The sequence below is a fragment of the Pongo abelii genome, chromosome 7 (assembly GCF_028885655.2).
Source record: "Pongo abelii isolate AG06213 chromosome 7, NHGRI_mPonAbe1-v2.0_pri, whole genome shotgun sequence".
Classification (NCBI taxonomy): domain Eukaryota; kingdom Metazoa; phylum Chordata; class Mammalia; order Primates; family Hominidae; genus Pongo; species Pongo abelii.
The window spans coordinates 139,852,620-139,876,999 of record NC_071992.2 but is presented as its reverse complement, the minus strand read 5'-3'; the positions used below and the strand labels follow the sequence as shown (position 1 = coordinate 139,876,999).

At 44.1% G+C, this 24,380-nt stretch overlaps 1 protein-coding gene across 1 annotated transcript in view; it reads left to right on the top strand.

The window, feature by feature from the left end:
- The first annotated feature begins 6,718 nt into the window (after positions 1-6,718).
- FBXO32 (F-box protein 32) overlaps positions 6,719-24,380 on the top strand; it is a 38,704-nt gene continuing 21,042 nt past the window's right edge. Inside the window, exons 1-4 of the mRNA XM_024251097.3 lie at positions 6,719-7,493; positions 13,556-13,668; positions 15,122-15,171; positions 16,479-16,571. Of these exons, the coding sequence (XP_024106865.1) occupies positions 7,378-7,493; positions 13,556-13,668; positions 15,122-15,171; positions 16,479-16,571 (372 nt within the window). The 5' untranslated portion in view covers positions 6,719-7,377. The remainder of the gene's footprint in view (positions 7,494-13,555; positions 13,669-15,121; positions 15,172-16,478; positions 16,572-24,380) is intronic.

The window sequence follows — 24,380 nt, the reverse complement described above, 5'->3', positions numbered from 1 at the left end:
GTCCAAGAATAACCAGCAGCAGATCTGCATTTAATCTGGTAGTCAGGTAAGGACTTCCAGGGTGTCTGATTTTCAAATCTGTTGTTTCTCTAGGATTCTGGTTGACTTTGAAGAGTAATCGCTTTCGGGGCTTAAGTACCTGTTATTGTTTTTCTTGTGTTGTTTGGAGTAAACTCATTAGATGAGAAGTCCTGAAAAAATTCAGTTACTGGAATGTATAAATCAGATTATTTGAATTTTACTTCAAAATGACATTTCTCAGGGACATTGGTCAGAACAGTAAGTGTAATGGAATATTCTATCCCTGCTGGTTTGGTGTCATGGTGCCCAATTCTGCTGCTACCAGCTAGCTCTGTGTACCTCAGTGAGTCTCTCTTCTGTGAGCCTTAGCTTTCTCATGGGTAAAGGAGGATTGGACTAGGTCACCTCTAAGATCTATTCTGGGTTTTTTAAATTTTATTTTTGTTTTTAAGACAGAGTCTCGCTATATTGCCTAGGTTAGTCTCAAACTCCTGGTTGGTCAAGCAATCTTCCTGCCCCAGCCTCTCAAGTCTCTGAGATTACAGGCATGAGCCACTGTACCCAGCTCCTGTTATGATTTTTAAGCAGACCTATGAGTAAATTAACACATCTGAGCCTCAGTCTCTTCATCTGTAAAATGGGAATAAAAATATCTACCTTGCAAAGTTATATGAACATTGTTGATATAAGTAAACCACCAGACACATATCTAGACAAATTTCAGTCCAAGCTATTTTTGCATAGGAAAAATCTCAGAACTAAAATTTGACACTCACTCATCCAAGATACCGTTTGAAGGATTATTGATAGGCTGATTTTAACCAATTTCAGGCACTAATATTGTATTGAAAGCTTTGCATCCATAATAAATTTAACCTACAAATCGACGGTAACAAATTTAACATCCTCACTTTAAGATCTTTTTGTAAAGATACACTAGGAATTTGACCTATTGATGTGAATGTTGTGGTTTCATTCATTTCCTTATATTACACAAAAGTTAGCAGTCTTGTCTTCAAATTCTTTTTGCTACTTATTAAGAGAAAAAAAAGAACTTTCATTAAAACTGAGCAACTGGCCTACAAAGGGAGCAGGATTACAAAATCCCCTTGACCCTCTCTCAGAAACAGAACCAGGCCCACATGTGAGGAATGCCAAATGATTCTCATTAAAGTAATGAGCATATTTTCAGTGACATGTGTCTGACCGCCTTTAATTGAGTTGGCAGGACTTGCGGCAGCCAGAGACCCAAAAATAACCCACAGCTGGCAATTCCTGCTCACACACCTAACAGACGTATTTCACACTGTTTCAGGGGTGCCCCACCCTAGACAGATGGGGTTTAAGGTCATATGCAAATTGTTGTGACATTAAACATACATTCCTTGTGACCACACTAACAGGTTGAATTTAATACACTGAATTCCTCTAGCTCCTCCTTTATAAAATTCCCTCTAACTTGAACAGATTTAGTTGATTTCTGCTCCTGCCCTACCCGACAAGCTAAAGTTATTTTTAACTTACAACTACTGCTGATAAGTATTTTTCACCAAAAAAAAAAAACTTTCAGAAAGAGAAACTATGAAAAAACAAAATATCATTGCACTTCAGTGAGAAGTAGTCAGTCCCTCAGCCAAAGCTATAAACGAATGTCATTTTGGTTTAGAAGCAACAAAATGCTTTATATTTACGTTTTTTTCACAGTCCTTTCTACAAACAATTTCTGTAAACAGTCTTATGAGGAAGTGGACAGGCTAAATTTGTGTTGTGTGTACTGTGAAAATATAGTCTTCTGGCCGGGCACGGTGGCTCACGCCTGTAATCCCAGCATTTTGGGAGGCCGAGGCGGGTGGATCATGAGGTCAGGCGTTCAAGACCAGCCTGGCCAAGATGGTGAAACCCCGTCTCTACTAAAAATACAAAAAAAGGCCAGGTGCGGTGGCTCACGCCTGTAATCCCAGCACTTCAGGAGGCCAAGGTGGGCGGATCTCCTGAGGTCAGAAGCTCGAGACCAGCCTGGCTAACATGGAGAAACCCCGTCTATACTTAAAAAAATAAAATAAAATACACAAATTAGCCAGGCATGGTGGCAGGTGCCTGTAATCTCAGCTACTCAGGAGGCTGAGGCAGGACAATCGCTTGAACCCAAGAGGCGGAGGATGTAGTGAGCCGAGATCGTGCCATCGCACTCCAGCCTGGGGGACAAGAGTGAGACTTCATCTCAAAAAAATACAAAAAAATAGAAATAAAAATTAGCTGGGTGTGGTGGAGGGCACCTGTAATCCCAGCTACTCGGGAGGCTGAGGCAGAGAATTGCTTAGACGCGGGAGGCGGAGGTTGCAGTGAGCTGAGATCACACCACTGCACTCCAGCCTGGGCAACAGAGCGAGACTCCATCTCAGAAAAGAAAAAGAAAAGAAAAAAATAAAATATAATCTTCCACATTTTCTACAGAATAAGGCCCATTTCCAAAGTTCAAGTGTAATAAATAGTAACTAATAAGATGCAAGGAATTATTTCATTATACTTGTACCCCAATAGACACATTTGTCCCACATCTGGAAATTTGCTGAGTGAGCTATGCTCCATGCCCTCAAAACTTACAGTTTGATGGGGAAGGTGGACATGGCTTAACCGAGTAAAAGATGGAGGTGCAAACTTTGCATAAAGATAATGACAATAAAGACCCATTGTCATTGGCATTGTTAGAAGTTCTTCATACATATTATCTCAATAAATCCTCAAAACACCTTTTGAGGTAGGTACTATCATTATTTCCATTTTACGAATAAAGGAAGTATGGTACAGAGATGTTAAGTAACTTGCCCAAGATCACACAGCTTTTTAGGTGGGGAATATGATTTGAACCCAGTGAGTCTGGCTCTAGTCAGGGTTAGAGATAAGCCTGGGTACCAGTTGGAATCCCGCCACATTTGCTAGGTGATCTCACGCAGGCTGTTCAACTTTTCTGAGCTGAAGTTTCCTCATCTATTAAATGGGAATAACAATTCCTAGCCCACAGGTTTATGTGGAGTATGTAACAGGATTTTGTTTGCGAAGTGACTGGCACACCGTCCTCAGCATGGCAGGCATCTATCATCAATGGAATAGGACATTAAAACATACTTTTTCTAAGATGCCACCTTTTGACTACCTTCGCCATCTGCCTCACTAACCCGTAAAGCATCACTATTGGAGAATGCAGCTATACGAGGTAGGACTGGGGGCTGCCAACCCTCCCTTTGCTTCACCCTGCTATGTCCCTAGAAGTAATAAAATGTCAACAGGTAAAGACATGGGAATAACAGCCTTCCAGGTCAGCTCAACATTTGTTGATTTTTTTTTTTTTTTTTTTTTTTTTTTGACAAGGAATCTCACTCTCGTCACCCAGGCTGGAGTGCAGTGGCGCGATCTCAGCTCACTGCAACCTCCACCTCCCGGGTTCCAGCGATTCTCCTGCCCCAGCCTCCTGAGTAGTTGGGATTACAGGCACCCGCCACCATGCCTGGCTAACTTTTATATTTTTAGTAGAGATGGCGTTTCACCATGTTGGCCAGGCTAGTCTCAAACTCCTGACCTCAGGTGATCCACCTGCCTCAGCCTCCCAAAGTGCTGGGATTACACGTGTCAGCCACCGCATTGGGCCCATTTGTTGATTTATTGATGTAAATGTACCATGTACCAAGAACCTTATTAGACACTGTGGCACTAAACTCCTAAGACACAGCCCTGCCATCAAGGAGCTCACAGTCCTAGACAAGAGAAGAAAACACAAAAAATCAAATACCCAGCATGTAATCTGGGTAATGTGTTGTACAAAACAGTGCAGGAAAGGCAGTAGCTAAGTGTCTAAGCAATGAAACACACAGCCATGGTACACACATTGTGTACACTGCACACACCATTAGGCTACATGGGGTCCTGACCAGTCTGTGCTGTGCCTTGTGAAATTCTCTGAGTATCTATTTGTCTCTATGTCTTCAGCCTGAAGCTATAACACTGATATTTTGCTTTTGGTGATTCTCAAATGCTCAGCTATGATAGGGCTTACAATCACAGAGTCTTTGCAAAGTCAAGCCAGCAACTGATGTGAAGGTAACTGTTCTGGACATAGCCTAGCAAGTTCTTTATCTTGAGGGGTCCAGCATTACAAAACTTCCCAGTAGAAACCATGTTTAAATAAGTGTCAGCTGAGTATGGTGGCTCATGCCTGTACTCCTAGTAGTTTGGGAGGCCAAGGCGGGAGGATCACTTGAGGCCAGAAGTTTGAGACCAGCCTGAGCAACATAGCAAGACCCCATCTCTCCAAAAAAAATGTTTTAATCAACCAGGCATGGTGGTGCACGCCTATTGTCTTAGCTGCTCAGGAGGCTGAGGCAGGAGAATCACTTGAGCTCAAGAGTTCAAGGCTGCAGTGAGCCATGATTGCGCCGGTACACTCTAGCCTGGGTGATAGAGCAAGACTCTGTTTCAAAAAAAAAAAAAAGAAGTCTCAAGTTAGATTTTTTTATGGTGAGAGAAATCTAAAACAGTCAATCATACTTCAGAAGAAGCCTGCATTAAGATATGATAGCAACAATTCTGTCTTTGTTTGTTTTAAGGAACAGAAAGCTGAAGGACTAGAGACAAATACTGAGGCTTCCTAACATTAGTTATTAGACAAAAAGACAAGGACAAAAATAATTGTAATTTCCTATTTGTGCTTGAATTTTAGAAGTTAAAGAAACTTTCACCAACTTTGAGCCACTCAACCCTTTATAGGAGTCAGCTATCGACACAATAATGCTGTGTAACAGTAAATCACAAAAATCTCAGTGGCATTCAACAAGACACATTTATTTCTTGCTAACACATCTGTGGGGTCAACTGGAGTGTCTGCTCCATGTGTCACATCCTGGGACACATGGATGTCACTCCAGCCACTCCAGGAGCAGTGGCTACTCAGGGTATGCTCTTTTCATGGAGCAGGTGAACGCACAAAACATCAAGACCAACCAGGCAAGTACATACATCACATCCTCTGCTCACATCACATCCATCAGCATCCCATTGGCTAAAGCCAGTCACATGGCCAAGCCCGTTGTCAAGAATTAGAAAAATACACATCACCAAATAGTGTGGGCACATGACACTACTGAAAAGGAGGGAAGAATGTGTACTAATAATTCAATCTACCACAGCTTTTAAACCATCCTGAAAGGTAGGCATTATTGGCTCCATTTTTTCTTGACAGTTGAGGAAATGGGGCCCTAAGAGTTTAAGTCATTCATCCAAGGGAAGACAGGTAGTATGCTGCTGCAGCAGAATTAGAATTCAAATCTTCTACCTTCCGGCCCTCTGTGGTCTCCACAGGTATGTAGCCAGCTTACTAATACATAACTAACACACATTTTTAATAATCACATCCCAGCCGGGCATGGTGGCTCACGCCTGTAATCCCAACACTTTGGGAGGCCAAGGAAGGAGGATCACTTGAGCCCAGGAGTTTAAGACTAGCCTGGGCAAGATGGCAAAACCCTATCTCTACAAAAAATATAAAAAATTAGCCTGGTGCGGTGGTGAGTGCCTGTAGTCCCAGCTACTGGAGACCGGGGCTGCGGTGGGAGGATCGCTTGAGCTGGGGAGGCTGAAGCTACAGTGAGCCATGATCACTCACTCTAGCCAGGGTGACACAATGAGACTCTGTCTCAAAAATAATAATAATAATAATCACATCCCTTAATTACGCAGATACCAATTCCCTCCAACAGAGACCAGACCCAACACTGCCTCATTTGTTAGCACCATCACAGTGTTTAACATTTGTTTGGGACTTCTTCAATGTTTTTACAAGCTTTTTTTACTATTACTACACTAATAAATTATTTACGGTGGGAAATCTAAATCAGAAAGCTCTGGCTACTTGAAAACAAACTTTATTAAAAACATCTTCCCAGTCCAACATGTAGCCTCATAGGGCACACACAATTTCTTTGCCTGAGCCTTAAAGATTACACCGAGTCAATGGACGAGATGATATTGATGGCTGCAGAGAAAGGAGTATGGAAGAATCAAGTTTGAAGCTAATGCTTGAGCATGGGATTTTTACTCTGCTGCTGCTGTCCTGTGCAAACTAATTGCCAAATAGACCAGGCTGTAAAGCATCATAACCAGAGGTGATGAAGGGCAAGAAGCCACCCTCATGCCAGCAGCCTCCCGTATCCATTCACTTATTCACACAAATAGTTGTTGAAGGCCTGCACTGGGCCTGGCAGGGTGCAGGGGCTGAAATGCCTCCGGAACAAGACAGACCAGCTCTCATGGAGTTCCCACTGCAGACAGGGGTAGATTGTTATAACAACAACAAAAAGTAAAAGCAAACAGGGTAGTTTCAGATTGTACCGTAGCATTGGCCCTGGGTACATCATTTAACCCCTCTCTTAGAGTGTTCGGGTAGGATAGGGACGCTGTTCTTTTTCTCCACTCCCAACCTGCGGGAACCAGATACCTCTCGGGGCTTCCTCTCCTTCCCCTCCTTTGCTGCCCCAGGGGCAGGCCTGACGGAGGACTGGTTAGTGACAGCTAAGGGGCCTGGAGGGCTGGGAGGCTGTCCCTCCTCCCCCGCTCTAACCTCCGCGCGCTAGGGCGGGGTTGGGGCAGTGAGAGAGGTCAGGAGGCTGCGCCCCCTACTCTCCGCCGGGCCGCGCGGTGCCGGCCCCAGCTCTGCCAACGGCCCGGGAGGCTGATCTGGCTGCGGATCTGACAGCTCGGGGGCAGGAGGGGGGCTGGCCCTTCTCCCCACGCCCACCCCGCAGGGACCCAGACACCGCTCCGGCCTCCTCCCTGCACCTCGTCAGCCCGGGAGCTGCAGGAGACCGGGGCGCAGCTTTCCGAGCGCCGGGCCTCGCTTTGGGACGACGGTGTCCTGGGGACGGGGAGGGCGCGCGGAGGTGCCAGGGGCGGCGGGGGACCCGGCCTGGCAGCACCGCTTCAAGTTTCCACCGGCGCGGTTGTGCAACCGGGAAGGGAGCGTGAGCCGCAGGCGCCTCGGAAAACAAGCCGAGCCCATAAACAAAGCCACGTGGCCTCCGGGCCGGGGGGCCGGGCTAAGAGCAGGCGGCTCTTCCGGCAACAAAGAGCCGAGGCCGGCGGCGGGGATAAATACTGCCGCAGCTACTGCCGCGCAGCACTCCCGGAGCCTGCAGCGCTTGAGACCCTGTCCGCGCTTGCCGCCCCACAGGGTGCCCCGCGCCGTTCCCGCCGCCCCGCCGCCCCCGTCGCGGGCCCCTGCACCCCGAGCATCCGCCCCGGGTGGCGCGTCCCCGAGGCCACTAGGCCGGCCCCGTCTCCCCATCCGTCCAGTCCGCTCGCGGTGCCATGCCATTCCTCGGGCAGGACTGGCGGTCCCCCGGGCAGAGCTGGGTGAAGACGGCCGACGGCTGGAAGCGCTTCCTGGATGAGAAGAGCGGCAGTTTCGTGAGCGACCTCAGCAGGTGAGGGGACCCGCTACCAACTTCCAGCCCCGGCGAAACTGACCCGGGCTGGTCTGGGGGGCGCAGGGACGGCGAATGAGGGGCAGGCAGGGCTGGAGCGGGCTGAGGAGGGAGACCCTGACCCGGAGGGTGGGACTGCGGGGCCCGATTTCTGTAGAGGTCTTCGGACCACCGGAGACAGGGAATTCGGTTTCTCTTATTGTTCAAGGTCAGTGTCTCCAAGTGGACACGACTCCTTACAGAACACCTGGTCCCTCTGAGAGTCTGATGACATTCGCGGATCGTGTCCCCAAACGCTCGCTTTAGTGGTCCCTCCTTTAAGGACACCGGAGTCGCGCACTTTGCCCGTGTGGGGGCGCGGGCGGGTGGGTTGAAACCCTTCACCGCGGGGTGGCCCGGCTCCCAGCGCCCAAGCGCTGTGGACGCGACGGGTGACGGGATCCGACGCAGGTCCCGCCTGGAGCGCTTCCAGGCCCTGCTCAGGCACGGGCAACCACGAAGTGGCCGGGAGGATGAGTAACCAGAAAGGGACGGCCAGATGGTCCCTGGGGCAGCCGCTTACTGGGCGGACTTGCGAGCGGTGGAGGGTTGGGGCTGCAGAGGTGCAAAGGAGGGAACGGGGCAGGGGATGAAACCCACAAGAGCTCTGCTTCTGGGAGGACAAGGCTCTTGCACCTGTTTCCTCCGTGGCCCTCTCGGTCGGTCTGCTTTGTATAGAGTGCACTCCGTTTCCAGGGGTGCCTGTGAGCTGCGAAAAGCCTGCCTGGCCCCGGTGAGCCTCTGGATTCGAGGTCTCACCTGAGCTGTGTGGTCTGGTGGGAAACCTGAGGTCCGCTGCGCTCCCCGCTCAGCTTGGCTAACGACGCCAGCGCCGGCTAGTAAGTCAGGTAGCCTGGAATTTCTCAGCCCCTGACCTTTCAGAGACTCTTAGCATTTAGCCCGGTGAGCGTTGGGGGCGATGAAAGTGATTCCAGAATGGACTGGTGCAGCCAGAGTCACCCTTGGGAGCCTTTTCCTGCCACCTTTGGTTAAAACCATGAGCCCCTGCACCCTTAAATTGACTTCAATGGAGAATTCTGTTTCTGGGCCAGGTTCCCGCTTACTGAGATATACCAGTCGTTGCTTGGATGAAGCATTGGCAATAAATTTTGAGAAAACTATCAAGAAAATGTGGTTATTTTGGCAGCTTGACCTCCCGTGCCTCCCATTTGTTTGCGATTTGGAATGCATCAAATTCACATTGTCTCACAATGTAAAGAAAGACATTATTTAATTCTGGGGGTCTGTCCGGAGAGACTTGAGCGTATTAACCGCCAGCATATAACCATTTACGTTGGAGTTATTTGGAGGCAGTCCCAGGGGAGTTTAGGGACCACCATAAGGAAATCTTATTTACATAAAATCAGGTAATTTATTTACAGGAAAGTAAAACCAACTACTATTGACAGACTATGTCTTTTATCGACTGGAGTTACCAATTATGCCTAAATTATTCTCCCTCAACAAAATGGGAAACTTCCTTCCTTCCTCCTTTTTCCTAAGGACAATGATCTAATATGTTGGTACTTTATTTCTGTATACAAGTTCAGGTTCTTTCTACAAAAGTGCAGAAAGGGTCTCAAGAGTCATGTTAGAGCCGCTCACCCAAATATAATTGCAGGATGCTCCTCAGTGGAGAACAGATGATTGAGTTCAGCAGGAGAAGATTTAAAATATAGGGTCGTATTAATACTCACCCTACTCGGGAGGCTGAGGTGGGAGGATCGCTTGTGCCCAGAAGTTCAAGGCTGCAGCGAGTCATGACTGTGCCACTGCACTTCAGCCTGGGCCACAGAGCGAGACCCTGTCTCTAAAAATAAATAAAAATTTAAAATTTGTTTTAAAATACCCTATACCGGCATCAGGAGAGAAACTGGTGTCACTCTCCTTTAGAAATAGTAGTATCTCTGTCTTCACAGTATGGAAGACCTGAAGATGGTCTTAACTTACCACAAAAGTTTAGACTGAGCTGGAATCGGGTGGCTTCCTGCACACCCCCCACCCCCCGTGTCCCGTTCATGAGCCTCTTTTTCTTCCCATTTCACACCTGAGCTGGAGCTGTCACATCCATCATCATTACCGCAAATAGTCATTGATATACTGACCACCTGTGGTCCTTTGAGTCAGTGTTTAGGAATCATTTGGTAGCCTCCTAGCAAAGCAGCTGGCTGTTTGTTTGCAGGGTATTTTTTTTTTTTTTTTCCAGCAACTGTAAACAATCTCTTCCCTGCTTAGCATGAGAAGCCTGCAACTTCTTAAAAGCAGTATGCCTTCTGTGGTCTGGGTTTGTCATCTCAAATATCCTCACTGTTTTTGGTCTTGGTGACGTTTCCCCGTGATGTCAGGTTTGGGCTGCGTGCCTGCCTACACAGGTGAAGCTGAATGCCTCTCCTGTTATGAGAAAACAAAAGGCAGGCCCTTAAGCGGGGAGGGACCGTGAAACAGAGAACTACAGAGACATGGTAGACTGACTTCTCTAATTCCACGGACCATTCTGCAAGCGGCCCAAACAAGAGCCCAGGATGAAGGATGCATTTGGCGGTTTTCAGTCTGGGGTTATTGTTTCGTGTTGACCAAGTCTTGGCCACACAGCACACCTATTATGGACTCAGCTGGCCATCTTCTCTGTGGTCTAGGACTCCAGCCTTCTCTAGTGTAGAATGTTACAAATCCAGTCCCAGCCATGCGTCCAGGAGTGACATCATGGGAGGATTTCAGATAAGCTTAAAGCAGGACCCCTTCTCAAAAATGTTGAAATTATATAAAATAGAAGGGGAATGGCAAATGTTAAATATGCTGGGGCAGATCTAAAATGCAAGGAAAGAGCTTGGCGTGAATTGGGATGATCCAAGAATGCTTCAAGGAAGTGGTGGTTCAGGCACCCGCACAGCCCTCCTCAGTAACCACCCCCTCACCGCCCACCCCCAGGATGAGTAACCCAAGCTGTCTGAGCCTCTGCCACTCTTTTCTAAGCCTACACTTCTGTCATTGAAGACTGACTCAAATGTTGCTTTACTGTATAGCTAAGGCTGGACCCGGAAGCAGGAAGTTTACCTTGGTGCCTGGATAAAAATAATAGTTAAGATTTTATGAGTGCTTACTGTGTGCAAGACACTGTTCTATGAGCGTTATACACTAGGCTGTTTGTTTCACCAGAGCATTCCAGGTGCCAGCTTTGTGAGTGTGGCGATCTGGAAATGCGTCAGTAAATTGGTGTAGAAATCTCTACTGGCTTTAATCAGGCTATATAACTACAATTAAGCCTCTGGGGGCACGTCACAGCTTTCTTAAATGGTTTTTATTGCAAATGAAATGAGAAATAGGGCTTTATTTTTTTTCATTCCCTTCTTTATCTGCTGCCAAAACAGACTTATTTATGGTCTGATTTTGAATTTTTTCTACATTTTTAAAAAGTTGCCTTAAAGTATCTTGGTATGTGGTAACGTGGGGCTGTGGAGTAGATCTTTTTCTTATTCTAGGCCTGTACCTATAAAAATCAAGATTAGTAAATAGTGACTACAAAATAGCAACTTGCTGGCTATTATTGAATTTAGTGAAGAAAGCAGCCTCGTTGAGATGGTTTTGCTTATTTAAAAAAAAAAAATCCAGTGCTCCAATTCCTAAATGGTGGTGGTTTTTCTTTTTAAAAATTTCAGTTGTAATTTTCCATTGGCTTTGCATTTTCTTGAAAAGGACACAATTGAACTCTCAAAATAGCCTCTAACTGAATATATTATTGCTTAAAAGAAAACATATAAGTAGGCAACACAAATAAACCCCATAGCCCTTCTTTCCAGGCCCTTCCTCCGGAATCTAAAACCTAATACCAAGTGAAAATATAGGGTTTCTCTTTGGTTAAAACTTTTCTACATTCTACAGTGAGAGAACATCATCAATTATGTAAAATTCTTTCTAAACTAGCTTTTGAAATGAGTCACTCAGGCTTAAAGCAGGTTATTGTAGCTTCTGAGGAAAGTGAGTGCTCCAATTCCTTTAAAGAACCTTTTCAATTGGAAAAGAATAAGATGAAATCTAAATATTTGAACTTGCTAAGTAATGATCACAATCTATGGCCCAGGCTCGGAAAATCTGCTACTGAACCTTAAATGTTGAGAATAAGACAACCTCATTTTATGATTCTCTACATGTGGAATTTATACTGTAGGTTTTTGTTGTTTGTGGGGGTTGTGTGTGTTCTTTCTAAGTAAGCCTTCATGTGGTATTTTTGCACACAAAATGTTCTAGCTTTGCTTTCTAAAGCTGTTCTCAGCTGTGGTACATCATGGACCACTCAAATGACCTTCCATCGTTTGCTGTTTTTCTCAACGTTGATTGAAATGTCTTAAGTTAGCCTCAGGAATTCAGTTCTGTTCTTTGTTCTGTCCCTCTTTTCCTTCTGACCTTGGAGCAGATAATCAGCTGGTCAGTGATTCTGTACCCCTAGAGTCATGCAAATAGACAGAAACACACTCATGTGTTATACAAAGCCTGGCCCAAAACACTCATCCTTGGCTTGCTTTTGAAGGTGCCTCTGAGAGGACATTTCTTCAGGACTCTATCTGAAACCTAAAAATATCCTGTTTCCCTGAATGAAAAGGAGAAGGCTATTGAGTTTAGTAGGAAACTCAATAAATGGTATTAAGCAGGGCCTTATGAAGGAAGATTAACAAATGATTATTTATCATGTTTGTCCTTAAGGGTCCAGAAAAGCAACACTGAGTATATTGTTGGAGATGTCACATGTAAGCATATTAGCAAGATACTTATACTAGCCGAAGTGCTACTTGAGAGACTATTGTATTAATAACAAAAAGATACTAGAAGTTGCTTCAAATCTTTTCTCTTCTACCATTTACACAATGCCAAGGAAATAGAGAAGTGCAGATGTACATAATTGTACCCAACAGATGTATATCCGAAAAAGATGTAAATCAAATTACATTTTAAATTCAGCAGAGAAACTCAGAACATTAAAGGAGTATAAAATATCAGTGGTATAGCAAAAAAAAAAACCCTAATTTATGTTTTACCAGTTGGCATTATAAATCCTGTTTTATATACTTTGTGGGGGTTGAGGGAGTTAGGGAACCTATCTTATCATACCTCAGTATTTCTCCTGCATTCCTTCTGTGGAAATTATTCAGAGATTTACTTTGAAGTTACGTTGTATAGTAGAATAGTTCATTACCCCTCAAATGATTGCTCCGCCCACTGAGGGAAATAAGTGCCGGGCCCGAGATGAGCCTGCGCATCCTTCAGTGACCTGTGAATTAGGCAGGTACGTCCAATGTCTGTTCAGCCCTTATAAATTTATCAATTATAAGTTTACCTTGTATAGTCAAGACCCAAAGTCTTCACCTCGCAGCATGATGCCTAGTGTGTTTTAGTCAAGGCACTACATAAAACCTAAGCAACTAGCACTATACCCAAAGCATCTCCTAGAAATGGAGTTTATAAGTCAGATTTTTGTAAACGTGATCGTGTTTTAAAGACATGTTAGAAGGATGCTACTTAAAAGCAGCTTAAGTATACTTTAAATGGATGAATTGTATGGTGTGTGAAGTTTATCTCAATGAAACTTTTTTTTTTTTAAAGAAGCAGCAGCAGCTTGGGGTAGATGCTTTTACAAAATGAAGGCATTATGTAGTACAGCGATACCAGTAATCACCCCTCCCCCCATTCATCATTTTTGTTTAAAGTAATATTGTAGTGCTCTGCATTGCTCTTAGTTGAAGAGTAGAGTGCTGTGTGTCAAATTACAATGCAAGGCACTGTTAGGGAATTCAAAAGAAGTAGAAGCTCCCATCCCTGCCTTCCGCACAGATGTGAACCTGTTTCATCCTAAAGGAGAAGCCTGTGACTGTATAGACTTTTTTTTTTTTGAGTGATCATTTTATTGTTTTATTTTGTTTGAGAAGCCTGTATGTTTGTTTGTCTTGTAACTCAGTGAGTTATTTATAGAAACAGCTCAGGTTCATGTATAGCTGTTACAGCTCATCCTCTTTGTCTTCTGTTATTCATAGTTACTGCAACAAGGAGGTATACAATAAGGAGAATCTTTTCAACAGCCTGAACTATGATGTTGCAGCCAAGAAGAGAAAGAAGGACATGCTGAATAGCAAAACCAAAACTCAGTGTAAGCCATTTGTTTTGAACTTCAGAAAAAAGCTGTTTGAAGATAGTTATGATTGGTCCTTGGATGAAAAAAAAAATAACACCTGTCACACATCTGCCTCAGTGTTTTACTGTGTGTCACTGACAAAGGTTACTGAGATCTTAGCACTCAGAAACCTGGCTGTGCATTTTACAAGCAAGACTAACATGTTCTTTATAGTCTTGTTTGTAAGTCAGTTGCTAGTTGAGGGACTTTTTTTCCTGCTAGTCATTTGTATTTGACATAGGTTATTTTACAGTGATGTGGTCAGCTGAATCAGTTCCAGTATGTACTTTTATTGTGAACTGTTTTGAGGCTTTGAAAACAGATTTTTCTCCCTCTTTCCTTGTATAAATCCTATTAACATTTCTAGATACTATTTGTAAGTATCAGCAGAGAATATAAAGTTGTATTAATAGCAGGAATTACATACAGGTTATTTTATCTGTAATGCATGTTTTCCTCATGTTATCTGTTTGATTTTCATGGACTTATATAAGTTTCAGGTTTGGCATTTAAAATAAATTTGTACTTGAGTATTAGGGTTTTTTTTTTTTTTGGTGTTTTTTGTTTGTTTGTTTGTTTTTGTTTTTTGAGACAGAGTTTTGCTCTGTCACCCAGGCTGGAGTCAGTGGCATGATCCTAGCTCACTGCAACCTCCAACTCTCGGGTTTAAGCGATTCTCGTGCCTCAGCCTCCTAAGTAGCTGGGATTACAAGCACCTGCCACCATACCCGGCTAATTTTTGTGTTTTAGTAGAGACGGGGTTTCGCCATGTTGCCCAGGCTGGTCTCAAACTCCAGGGCTCAAGCGATCCACCCCCTCTGTTCACAGCATGTAACTCAGTCTGTCAAAGCCTAATTTCATTTTTTGGGGGGGACAGAGTCTCGCTCTGTCACCCAGGCTGGAGTGCAGTGGCACAATCTCGGCTCACGGCAACCTCCGCCTCCCGGGTTCAAGTGATTCTCCTACCTCAACCTCCCAAGTAGCTGGGATTACAGGTGCCCGCCACCACGCCTGGCTAATTTTTGTATTTTTAGAAGAAATGGGGTTTCACCACGTTGGCCAGGCTGGTCTCGAACTCCTGACTTCTAGTGATCTGCCTGCCTCAACCTCCCACAGTGCTGAGATTTCAGGCATGAGCCACTGCATCTGGCCTGTAATTTCTTATGGCATAGAGTTTTAGAAAAAATAATAATAGTTTGGAGCTTTGTATATGAAATATGGCTATCAAAGATTTAGAGTGCTTCAGACAAAGCAACTTATAGCCCCAGTATTTCTACACTGCAGAAATTAAGCACTTGAAACTTCTTCGGTTGTCAGTAGAGTCCTTATCTTTTTTGTCAAAACTTTTAAAACTTTGGAATAAATGAAATGTCTTAAATCTTGAGCATGTTGCAGATGTTAAAGCTGTGTATTCTTTTTGTCTCTGTAGATTTCCACCAAGAAAAATGGATCTATGTTCACAAAGGAAGTACTAAAGAGGTGAGCATCCCATTCATTTACTAAGTTATACTGAACCTTATCCCTTCCTGATAGCGCAGGGAGGGATATGGTAGGGAGGGAAATTACTTCAGATCATGAGAGTCTTCTTGGATGTGGGAGATGGCAGCTATTAGTCTATTATTTAGCCAACCATCAGAGTTTAGAACAGAGAGAGAAAGAAGCAAAAGTCACTAGGTGGACCCTCTAGTCGTTCAATGAGATTATGTATGTAAAAGTGCTTTATAAAGATTGACATGCCCATCTCAACCATATTATTATATTGTCCTCAACCATATTATTATATTATTATATTATATTATAATATTATATATAATATATAATATTATATTATATTATTATATTGTCCTATAATATAATATATTATATTATATTATATTTGCCTCAGGGCAAGGTCTCCCTTTTGTTCTAAGATCTCTTTGGACTTCAACTCAGTTAAATTTCAGTCCTGGAAGGGCTAATCACTAAATATAGTAGAAGTTTTCAGTGCCTGCTCAGTGTGATGTGGGAGGGGACAAGACATTATAATAACTACATTTGTATGGTACTTTATAAAGCCCTTTTATGTATATTTTCTCTCTGCACAAGCATTTGCTAAAATAACTAGGATACAGGCAATATGAAAGAATTTCTATGACTGTCAGGGACCTCAGTGAACATCTAGTCCCCTCTGTGATTTGAGGTCCAGAGGGGGTCACTGATAATTCCCAAGACCACCCAGATACTCAGAGCAGAGCTGGGACTTTATACTCCCAATTCCCTCTGTGTTCATAGATTAAAAGATCAAAACTTCTTTTGCTTCCTCCCAAACCTTATAAACACTTCTGATGATCACAGTGAGAAAAGCACTATTGGTATAAGGCAAGGTGGTGACACAGTTGGCGCAGGTAGGTCTAATTCTCCTCCCAGGAGTACCTTACAGTCACCAACCATCATGGCCTCCCATATCCCGTACCCTGCTCCCAGTCTTTCCTTAATAAGCAATTAGTTATGATTTTTCCAGACTAATATGTGGAAAAATCATAAGCAAGGTCCCAAATGGTACAAGTCACGAAAAGGGGGTGTTTAACATGTGAGGGGCTGACTGAGGCAGCTGCTGGCTGTGTTACCCATCTTGGTGGCTCTCAAGGGCTTGTGGGTACAGGAAAGAAGCCAGCACCCCAGGTCACCTAAGACAGGCATCAAGCTCATTTGGCAAAATCCAGTTGGGTTGTTCTAACTGGCTCATTCTTACTTGGATGACCTCTGCATGGCAGGAGTAACTTCTGTGCCTTTGTTTTCACATTCAGCGCCATGGATATTGCACCCTGGGGGAAGCTTTCAACAGACTGGACTTCTCAACTGCCATTCTGGATTCCAGAAGATTTAACTACGTGGTCCGGGTAAGTCTCAAGTGCCTAAAGGCTCATCCAGGCTCTTTCCTAAGTTGAATCATCTCTTTGGGTTGTCTTGAAGTAGTTTCCCCAAAAAATAACTTCTTAGGACCCTAAGAATTTTGAGGCAAGCAGAAAACAGACCCCTCAATCTCATTCTTCCCCAACATACTTCAGGTTCTTAAGTGGGTCCTACTAGGATGTCCCTGAGATTGGCCAGGACGGGCAGGGGCCGCCATAATACCCCAGTGAGTCGGTTAAAGAGCCAGTCTCTTCAAGTGAAGTTTCACACCAAGCCCCTTCCGAGCCCACCCTGTGGATACATGGGAACGTGTCACAGGCAACGCTGGCCCTGGCAACAGCCTTAGCAAGAGAGAATTCAGCAGGAAGCAAGCCCTAAAGCGCTTTGGACTGTTTCAAAACCCTGCATCTCTGACTGTTCTCACTGTCTCCCTCTTGTCCTACTTCAGCTGACTCTGGGGGACCCCCAAGGCATTCTCAGTTGAGGCCACAAAACTGGATGAGTTAAAGCACCTCCATGTTTTGTGCCTGTGGTTCCCTTCCACCCCCATGTGATAACAGTATTCAGTCCCATGTCCACCTAAAGCTTAAAACTGCCCATTTTGGCCGGGCGTGGTGGCTCACACCTGTAATCCCAGCACTTTGGGAGGCCGAAGCAGGTGGATCACCTGAGATCAGGAGTTTGAGACCAGCCTGGACAACATGGTGAAACCCTGTCTCTACCAAAAATACAAGAAAATTAGCCGGGCGTGGTTCAAAATGGGTGCCTGTAATCCTAGCTACTCGGGAGGCTGAGGCAGGAGAATCGCTTGAACCAGGGAGGCAGACATGGCAGTGAGCTGAGATCACGCCATTGCACTCCAGCCTGGGCAACAGGAGTGAGACTCCATCTTAAAAAAAAAAACTGACTGGATCTGTTGCTTTCCATTTTAAACCGTATTTTGAGGAAAAAAAACACAAAAAATCTGACTGGATCTGTTGCTTTCCATTTTAAACCGTATTTTGAGAAAAAAAAAAAAAAGGCTGGGTGCGTTGGCTCACGCCTGTAATCCCAGCACTTTGGGAGGCTGAGACAAGCAGATCATGAGGTCAGGAGTTCGAGACCAGCCTGGCCAACATAGTGAAACCCCATCTCTACTAAAAATACAAAAAAAAGTTATCCAGGTGTGGTGGTGGGCACCTGTAATCCCAGCTACTCGGGAGGCTGAGGCAGAAGAATCACTTGAATCCAGGAGGCGGAGGTTGCCGTGAGCCGGGATGGCGCCATTGCACTCCAGCCTAGGTGACAGTGTGAGACTGTCTCAAAAAAGAAAAAGTTAATGAGCAAAATATTAAAGATGAAGGTAGTAAAGCAAATCAGCTTAACCATGACTGTCACGTTATTATTTTTAATTGGTTTATTATTTTGTTCCCCCTGCCTGCCCTCCAAAGCTCCCTTGTGTATTTTTGTCAGCAGTCAACCTGGGAGGTAGCAGCTATTTGGGTTTTAGGCTCAGAAGTAGGAGGGAATTTTCCCCCTGTGGGTGTGGTTGGTTTGGTTTTTATTTTCTTTTTCCTGGGTTGTTGTGCTTCTTGGTGCCATGTCACTGAGTCAGATGATTACAGAGGCTCAGCCAGGGTGATGACATTCAAGGCCCCTTGAGGCCTGGATCCTTCACCTGTCATCTGGGCAGATGCAGGCTTGGCTGTCCAAAGTGACCTGATAAAAACGCAGGCCTGCAAGAAGCAGGTTAGGAGCTGTGAGCTGAGCCTGTGACCACATGAGCAGATCTATTCGCTCTTTGGCTAAGCTCTTCTTCCAATCCAAAAGGGATAAAAATAAGAGACCTTGGGTGAAATGTTCATGCCATGCCATTCAGTGTGACTCTGCAAGTTCACGGAGGTCACCTAGTCCTCCTAGGGCCCACAGACTACTCTAGGCTGGTTGGAAATGGGCTCAGGATGATCTGGAAACTTCCATTGCTAAGAATACAAATAGTTTCCATCTTCTAGGTATTAGAGGAAGATACTTAGATCTGATGTCTTATTACAAACTGATCTTCAAAATGGTCAGTTTTTAGATGGTCTTCCTTTCTACCTGCTTTTCCTTTTACAAGAAATAAAGCAAAGGAACAAGCATCATGATAGTGAAAATCTATTTCATCCAATATGTTCATTTTCACCTTTTATCTTTTCAGTAACCCTTTAAAATATGGGTGCTTTTATTATCTCTCTTTAAACAAATGGCAGTACAGTAAGATAAAATGGCTTGTCCACGATCCCAAAGGGATGAAATCAAGATTTGAAATCTGGGCAGTCAGAGTCTACACTTTTAACTGCTACCATGAGTTCTCTGTGAGCAGAGGAGTTGAAGTAAAATAGCCTCAGGGCAGGTCCCAGCTCCACTGATTTCAAACTGTCTCAGCCTCCCTAAGATGTGGTTTCCTCCTCTGTAAGAATGACTTACCTCAACTTCCCAGGGTAGCTGGGGAAACTCAGTGATATAAACAGAAGCACTTTGCACACTAGAATCTGTCTACTGTGCAAAGTCAGCCACTAATGTTTACTGTTACCCACTTACCAAAATTATTGATTTCCCCCTAAAACACCTTTTCAGTTGAGTTGATTAAAATGTTTTCTACTTTTAAAAAACTAATTGGTGAATCTGGCACTTGCTTAAGACTCAGCACAGAGAACACGTATCTAAGAGTATCTAATTGTAAAATATGTCATGAGCACTTTGCTTTAAATAATCTTAGAGAAACTGCTGAATGCTTTCAAAGTTGTTAGGTTCAGAAATGTGGAAAAATATTTCTATTTTGCAAAGAACAATTTTTCCCCATCACTATTAGAGACCTCTGTAATTTGAGGAATAATATGTTATTTTTATAAAGAACTTAAAACATTTTAATGATAGCCACCGTGTTTTGAGGTTTTCCTTCTTAGGAACTCAGTATACTTCTCATACATTCTTATCCTTAAACCAACTCTGCAAAGTAGCTTGCCAGTATATTATCCCCATCGTACTACTTTGACCTAATGGTGTTTAAATGCTACAATGATTACTGGTTTTGCTAAGGAGCTAAACTGATTTTAAGGGCCATTTGGAAAAAAAAAAAAAAAACGTTCAAAGCCTTGAGAGCCAAATACATTTTCTGAAAATCTGTTATGTTCGTGCTGGTTGTCATCTTCTAAAAAAAAAAAAAAAAAAAAGACATGCAGAGGTAATAAAAGAGATGGCTAACACTGCTATCTCAAAATGTTATCATTTTTATCACTCAGCATGAAAATTTCACGAATGTTTAGAGTCAGAAAATTTTTTACTATAACTTAGAAAGATGTTTATATAACATTTCTACATCATTTTCACTGGCTACAAGCTACATGCATTGGCCCTGCTCCCTCCCTACACAGCCCCAATGACATAAAGACAGTTCTAGCTATGTGTTTTAAAGATTTCACGTCTCTAGAAGCAGCAACTTACCTACTTGTGGAAGGACATTTAAAACATAGTTTACCCCATACCTCAAGACCAACACATTTTGGAAATTCCCTTGGGGAGATGGAGAGGATTCCAGAGGCCAAGCCAGTCGGACTGGAAGTTTGTAACCATGAGTAGGTGAGTGCTGACTAACCAGGCCACACAGAGGTCAGAGGATCGAGTGAGTCTTGAGCATCAAGTCAACCAGGAGAAGGTTTCAGAGACCATCACCCGTGTAATGGCTCTGCAGTGAGCCTGCTGTGACTCCAGTGGTTCTCAGCCCTGGCTGCACATTTAAATCACCTTTGAAGCTTGTTAGACTACAGAAGCCCACCTCTGGAGCTTCCGATTTAATTAGTTGAAGGTGGTACCCAGGCGTTGCTACTTTTAAAATATCTGCCTGGTGATCCCAATCAGTTTTCAAGGTTACAGACCAGCTCAGAAACTACTTTGGATCCCAGATGTTGTGTTTTGCATACTAATGAGAATTTTTAAACAAAGTGCACTGAGACATTAAACTCTAGATGTGACTTCTGGGGTGTGTACTGTGGTCCATCAGGAATTTAGTGATGGAAAGAGGACAGCCCCTCCTATATTCCAGCTCAAAGTTCAAAGCTTCTTTTTTTGTAGTACCTTCTGCAAATCAGTCATTTTACTTCTATAAACTGTAAATCTAGGATAACCATACCTGCATTGAAGCATTTTTATGAGAATGAAAAAATAAAATGTGAAAATAAAGGCAGTGGGTGTGAAAGTGTTATATAAATTTCAAAATGCAATGTAACTTAATTTTCAGAAAATTAAGTAGGATTTTAGCATATGCAGCCATCTTTCCAGGGTGATTAAAACCTGAAGACTCAATTCATAGGCCAGAAACAGTTGGGGACAGAGATTTGCCTATTTGCAATGGGACTTTTGAGGTCCTTAGAATGGTCGTACATTTTTAAAATCTTTATATTCTCCCCAGTGAGGCTCAGTGACAGAAAACATCAACATTTACCCAAACAACTGCCCCTGTTCCCCTGGTCCTTAGTGAGTCCCTTGAGAAACTGCATTATTGGGATAAGATGGAATTAAGATAAAAACTGAGCAGTACCAATAAAAAATATGACTTTAAAAGGGCATGAAAGCAACCATTATTTAGTATCTGTTATTGCTGAGTACAATGTAATATAGAGCTGGAACTTGAATTCAAACTTATACTCCTCCAAAACCTGTATTATTTTCTCCAGGCCCTGACACTAGCCAGTGAGGGAAATAGATGAAATAGATCTGACTCTACCTTGAAGGTCTGCAGCAGGGGTCAGCAAACTTCTAGCCCTCAGGTCAATAGCCTACCGCCTGTTTTTGTATGGTCCATGAGCTAAGAATGATTTGTACGTTTTTCAATGTTTTAAAAAATTGAAAGGAGTATAATGTTTCATAACACATGGAAATTATGTGCAGCTCAAATTTCAGTATCCATAAATAAAGTTTTATTGGAACACAGGTACGCTCATTCATTAGATATTGTCTATGGCTGTTTTTGTGCAAAATGGCAGAGTTGGGTTCAGAGTTGAGCAACAGAGAGCTTATAGCCTGCAAGCCTAAAATATTTACTATCTGGATTTCTACAGAAACAAAAAAATTATTGCCCCCTGCCATACAGTCTAACTGATAGCCTGAGAAGTATGCATTAAAAGAAGTTACCTACCCTGACACCATGAGAATGAATTTGAAAAGAACCAAGATGTGGTAGAGGCAGATAGGCTATGAAGTTTCAGAAGGGTAGCATCACTGTGGGCAGGATATTCAAGAAAGACTTCAAGGAGAAAGTGGGGTTTGAACTGGTCTTGAGTAGGAGTGAAACTCAGGGGAACTGGTTTGAGGCAGGCAGCTTTAAGGTCTGTTCAGAGATCAGTAAGCAGAACATTCAGGTATGGACAGAAGTAGCACAGTATGCTTTAGAGTATAGGATCATGGGCTGGGTGTGGTGGCTCACGCCTGTAATCCCAGCACTTTGGGAGGCTGAGTCAGGCAGATCACTTGAGGTCAGGAGTTCAAGACCAGCCTGTCCAACATGGTGAAACCCCATCTCTACTTAAAATACAAAAATTAGCCAGGTGTGGTGGCGCACTCCTGTTAATCCCAGCTACTCGGGACGCTGAGGCAGGAGAATCACTTGAACCCGGGAGGCAAAGGTTGCAGTGAGCCAAGATCGCGCCACTGCACTCCAGCCTGGGTGACAGAGGCTGTTGTTTTAGAAACTGTGTCTCAAAAAAAAGATCATCGAAGGGTGTTGCCACAAGCTAGTTACTATGATCTTGGTCAGGCCTCACTCGCCCATCTGTAAAATGGAGATGATGACAATAGCACCCTGCTCCTAGGTATGATGAGAACTAAATGAGATAAGCAGTTTATGAGTGTTAGTCATGTGTAGTAAGAAGTTTATAAACACTAGTGATGATTGTTCATTTAAATATGGCTAGAAAAGGACATTGGACAGACTTGAGAAGAGGCTTTGAGTGTGAGGCTACATTATCTAGTACGCAGGAGGAAGCCACTGGAAAAAAAACAAGAAACAGCACCTTGGCCAAGCAGTGTTTCAGAAAGTCATGACTTCTAACAGGCTCTGGCATCCCCAGATGCCATCAACCAGCAAATTATAAATCTATTACTTTGTGGTTTACGAATTCCATCTTTGTATATCTACATCTTTGATAAGCACAGTCAAGCTGTACAGTAGGCAGATGTTGTTAACCCATTTTAGAGGTGAGGAAGCAGAGGCCAGGGAACTGAGTGATTTGCACAAGGTTGCCTGCCCAGGAAGGGACATGGAATAAAGGCAGGACCTAAGCCTGGTTCTCCGACTCCTGCTCCAGTGCTCTCTCATTTCGACTGCATTGCTTAGAGGGCAAAATGCAAAATGGAGCCTGCCTTTTATCACCACTGAAATATTTGCACACATGCACACACGCTATCACAGGAGAGGGTCTTAATGCCAGAATAACCTTTGATCTGATTACTCCTAGCTCTCTCTGTAGAATGAGAATGAGCCCAAGTTTACAGTAACTGTAGCTACCATTAACAGCCCAGAAAGGTCACGGAGAACTTGAGTACCAATTTTCTCACTGAAGTAAACTGACCCATATGTGCTAGTGGATCAAGAAGGACAAATAAAAGCTTGCAACCCCAGTTTCTTTGTCCCTCTGCAGCAGAGCATCACAACCTAAACTGATGCACATTCTTATTTTTTTTCTGTGTTACCACCCTAAGTGCATTTGAATGTTTCTAGCAAGTTACTGCATTCCTACCACCCCTGAAAGCATTTTCCAAAAACATGTTTTAGTTTAAGTTGACTGGCGGTTTGGCAAACAAAAGGCTGGAATATGGCACGATGACTCAAATTTAAACCCAATGCCTTAGATTAAGGGCATGCTGTTGCCAAGCCCCTGGTGGGCCTTGATGTGCATCAGCATCCTGGCCCCTTCACACAGGGTCCTCTGCCACAGTGGCCTTGGATTCACTTGAGGCTGTACATGCAGGGGCCTTCCTCTGATGGAGGGTGGCCTCGGCCACCTGGGCTTTAAACTGGTGCTATCTGGGATGGAGAAAAGGCCAACCACTGCAGCAGCAATAAAGTCAAAAGAGCAGAGCCACGGGCCCATTTGAAAATGATGCACAGAGCCGGGCGTGGTGGCTCACACCTGTAATCCCAGCAGTGTGGGAGGCCACTGCAGGCGGATCACCTGAGGTCAGGAGTCCAAGAACAGCCTGGCCAAGATGGTGAAACGCTGTGTCTACTAAAAATACAAAAATTGGCTGGATTGATGGCACACTGCTGTAGTCCCAGCTACTCTGGAGGTTGAGGCATGAGAATCACTTGAACCCAGGAGCCAAGATCATGTCACCACCCTCCAGCCTGGGTAACAGAGGGAGACTCTGTCTCAAAAAAAAGATAAAAAGAAAAGAAATGATGCACAGAAGTGATTGTGATCCCACCCTTCTGAAACTTCATAGCCAACTGCCTGTACCACATCTTGGTACTGGGGTCATTAACTTTGAGGGTACAGGGTGGGTCCTTCAATGCCTGGTGGTTAAACTGCTAGTGATTTCACAGGAGGAAATCTGTATCTCTTGGAATTTCTGGCCTTGTTAGTTGTCATTAGCATTCAGGCAGGCAGATCCTGCGGTGTCTAGGTGTCCACAGAAGTGGGGGACACTCACAGACGGGAGGACCTGGCCACAGCATTAGAGGGGGCTGTGCAGAAAAAGGAGGCCGCCTGAAGAAGCAGGAGATGCCCACACCACCCTAGATGTAGTAGGGTATTTGAAGAAGTAGGAGGGTACCCACAGAA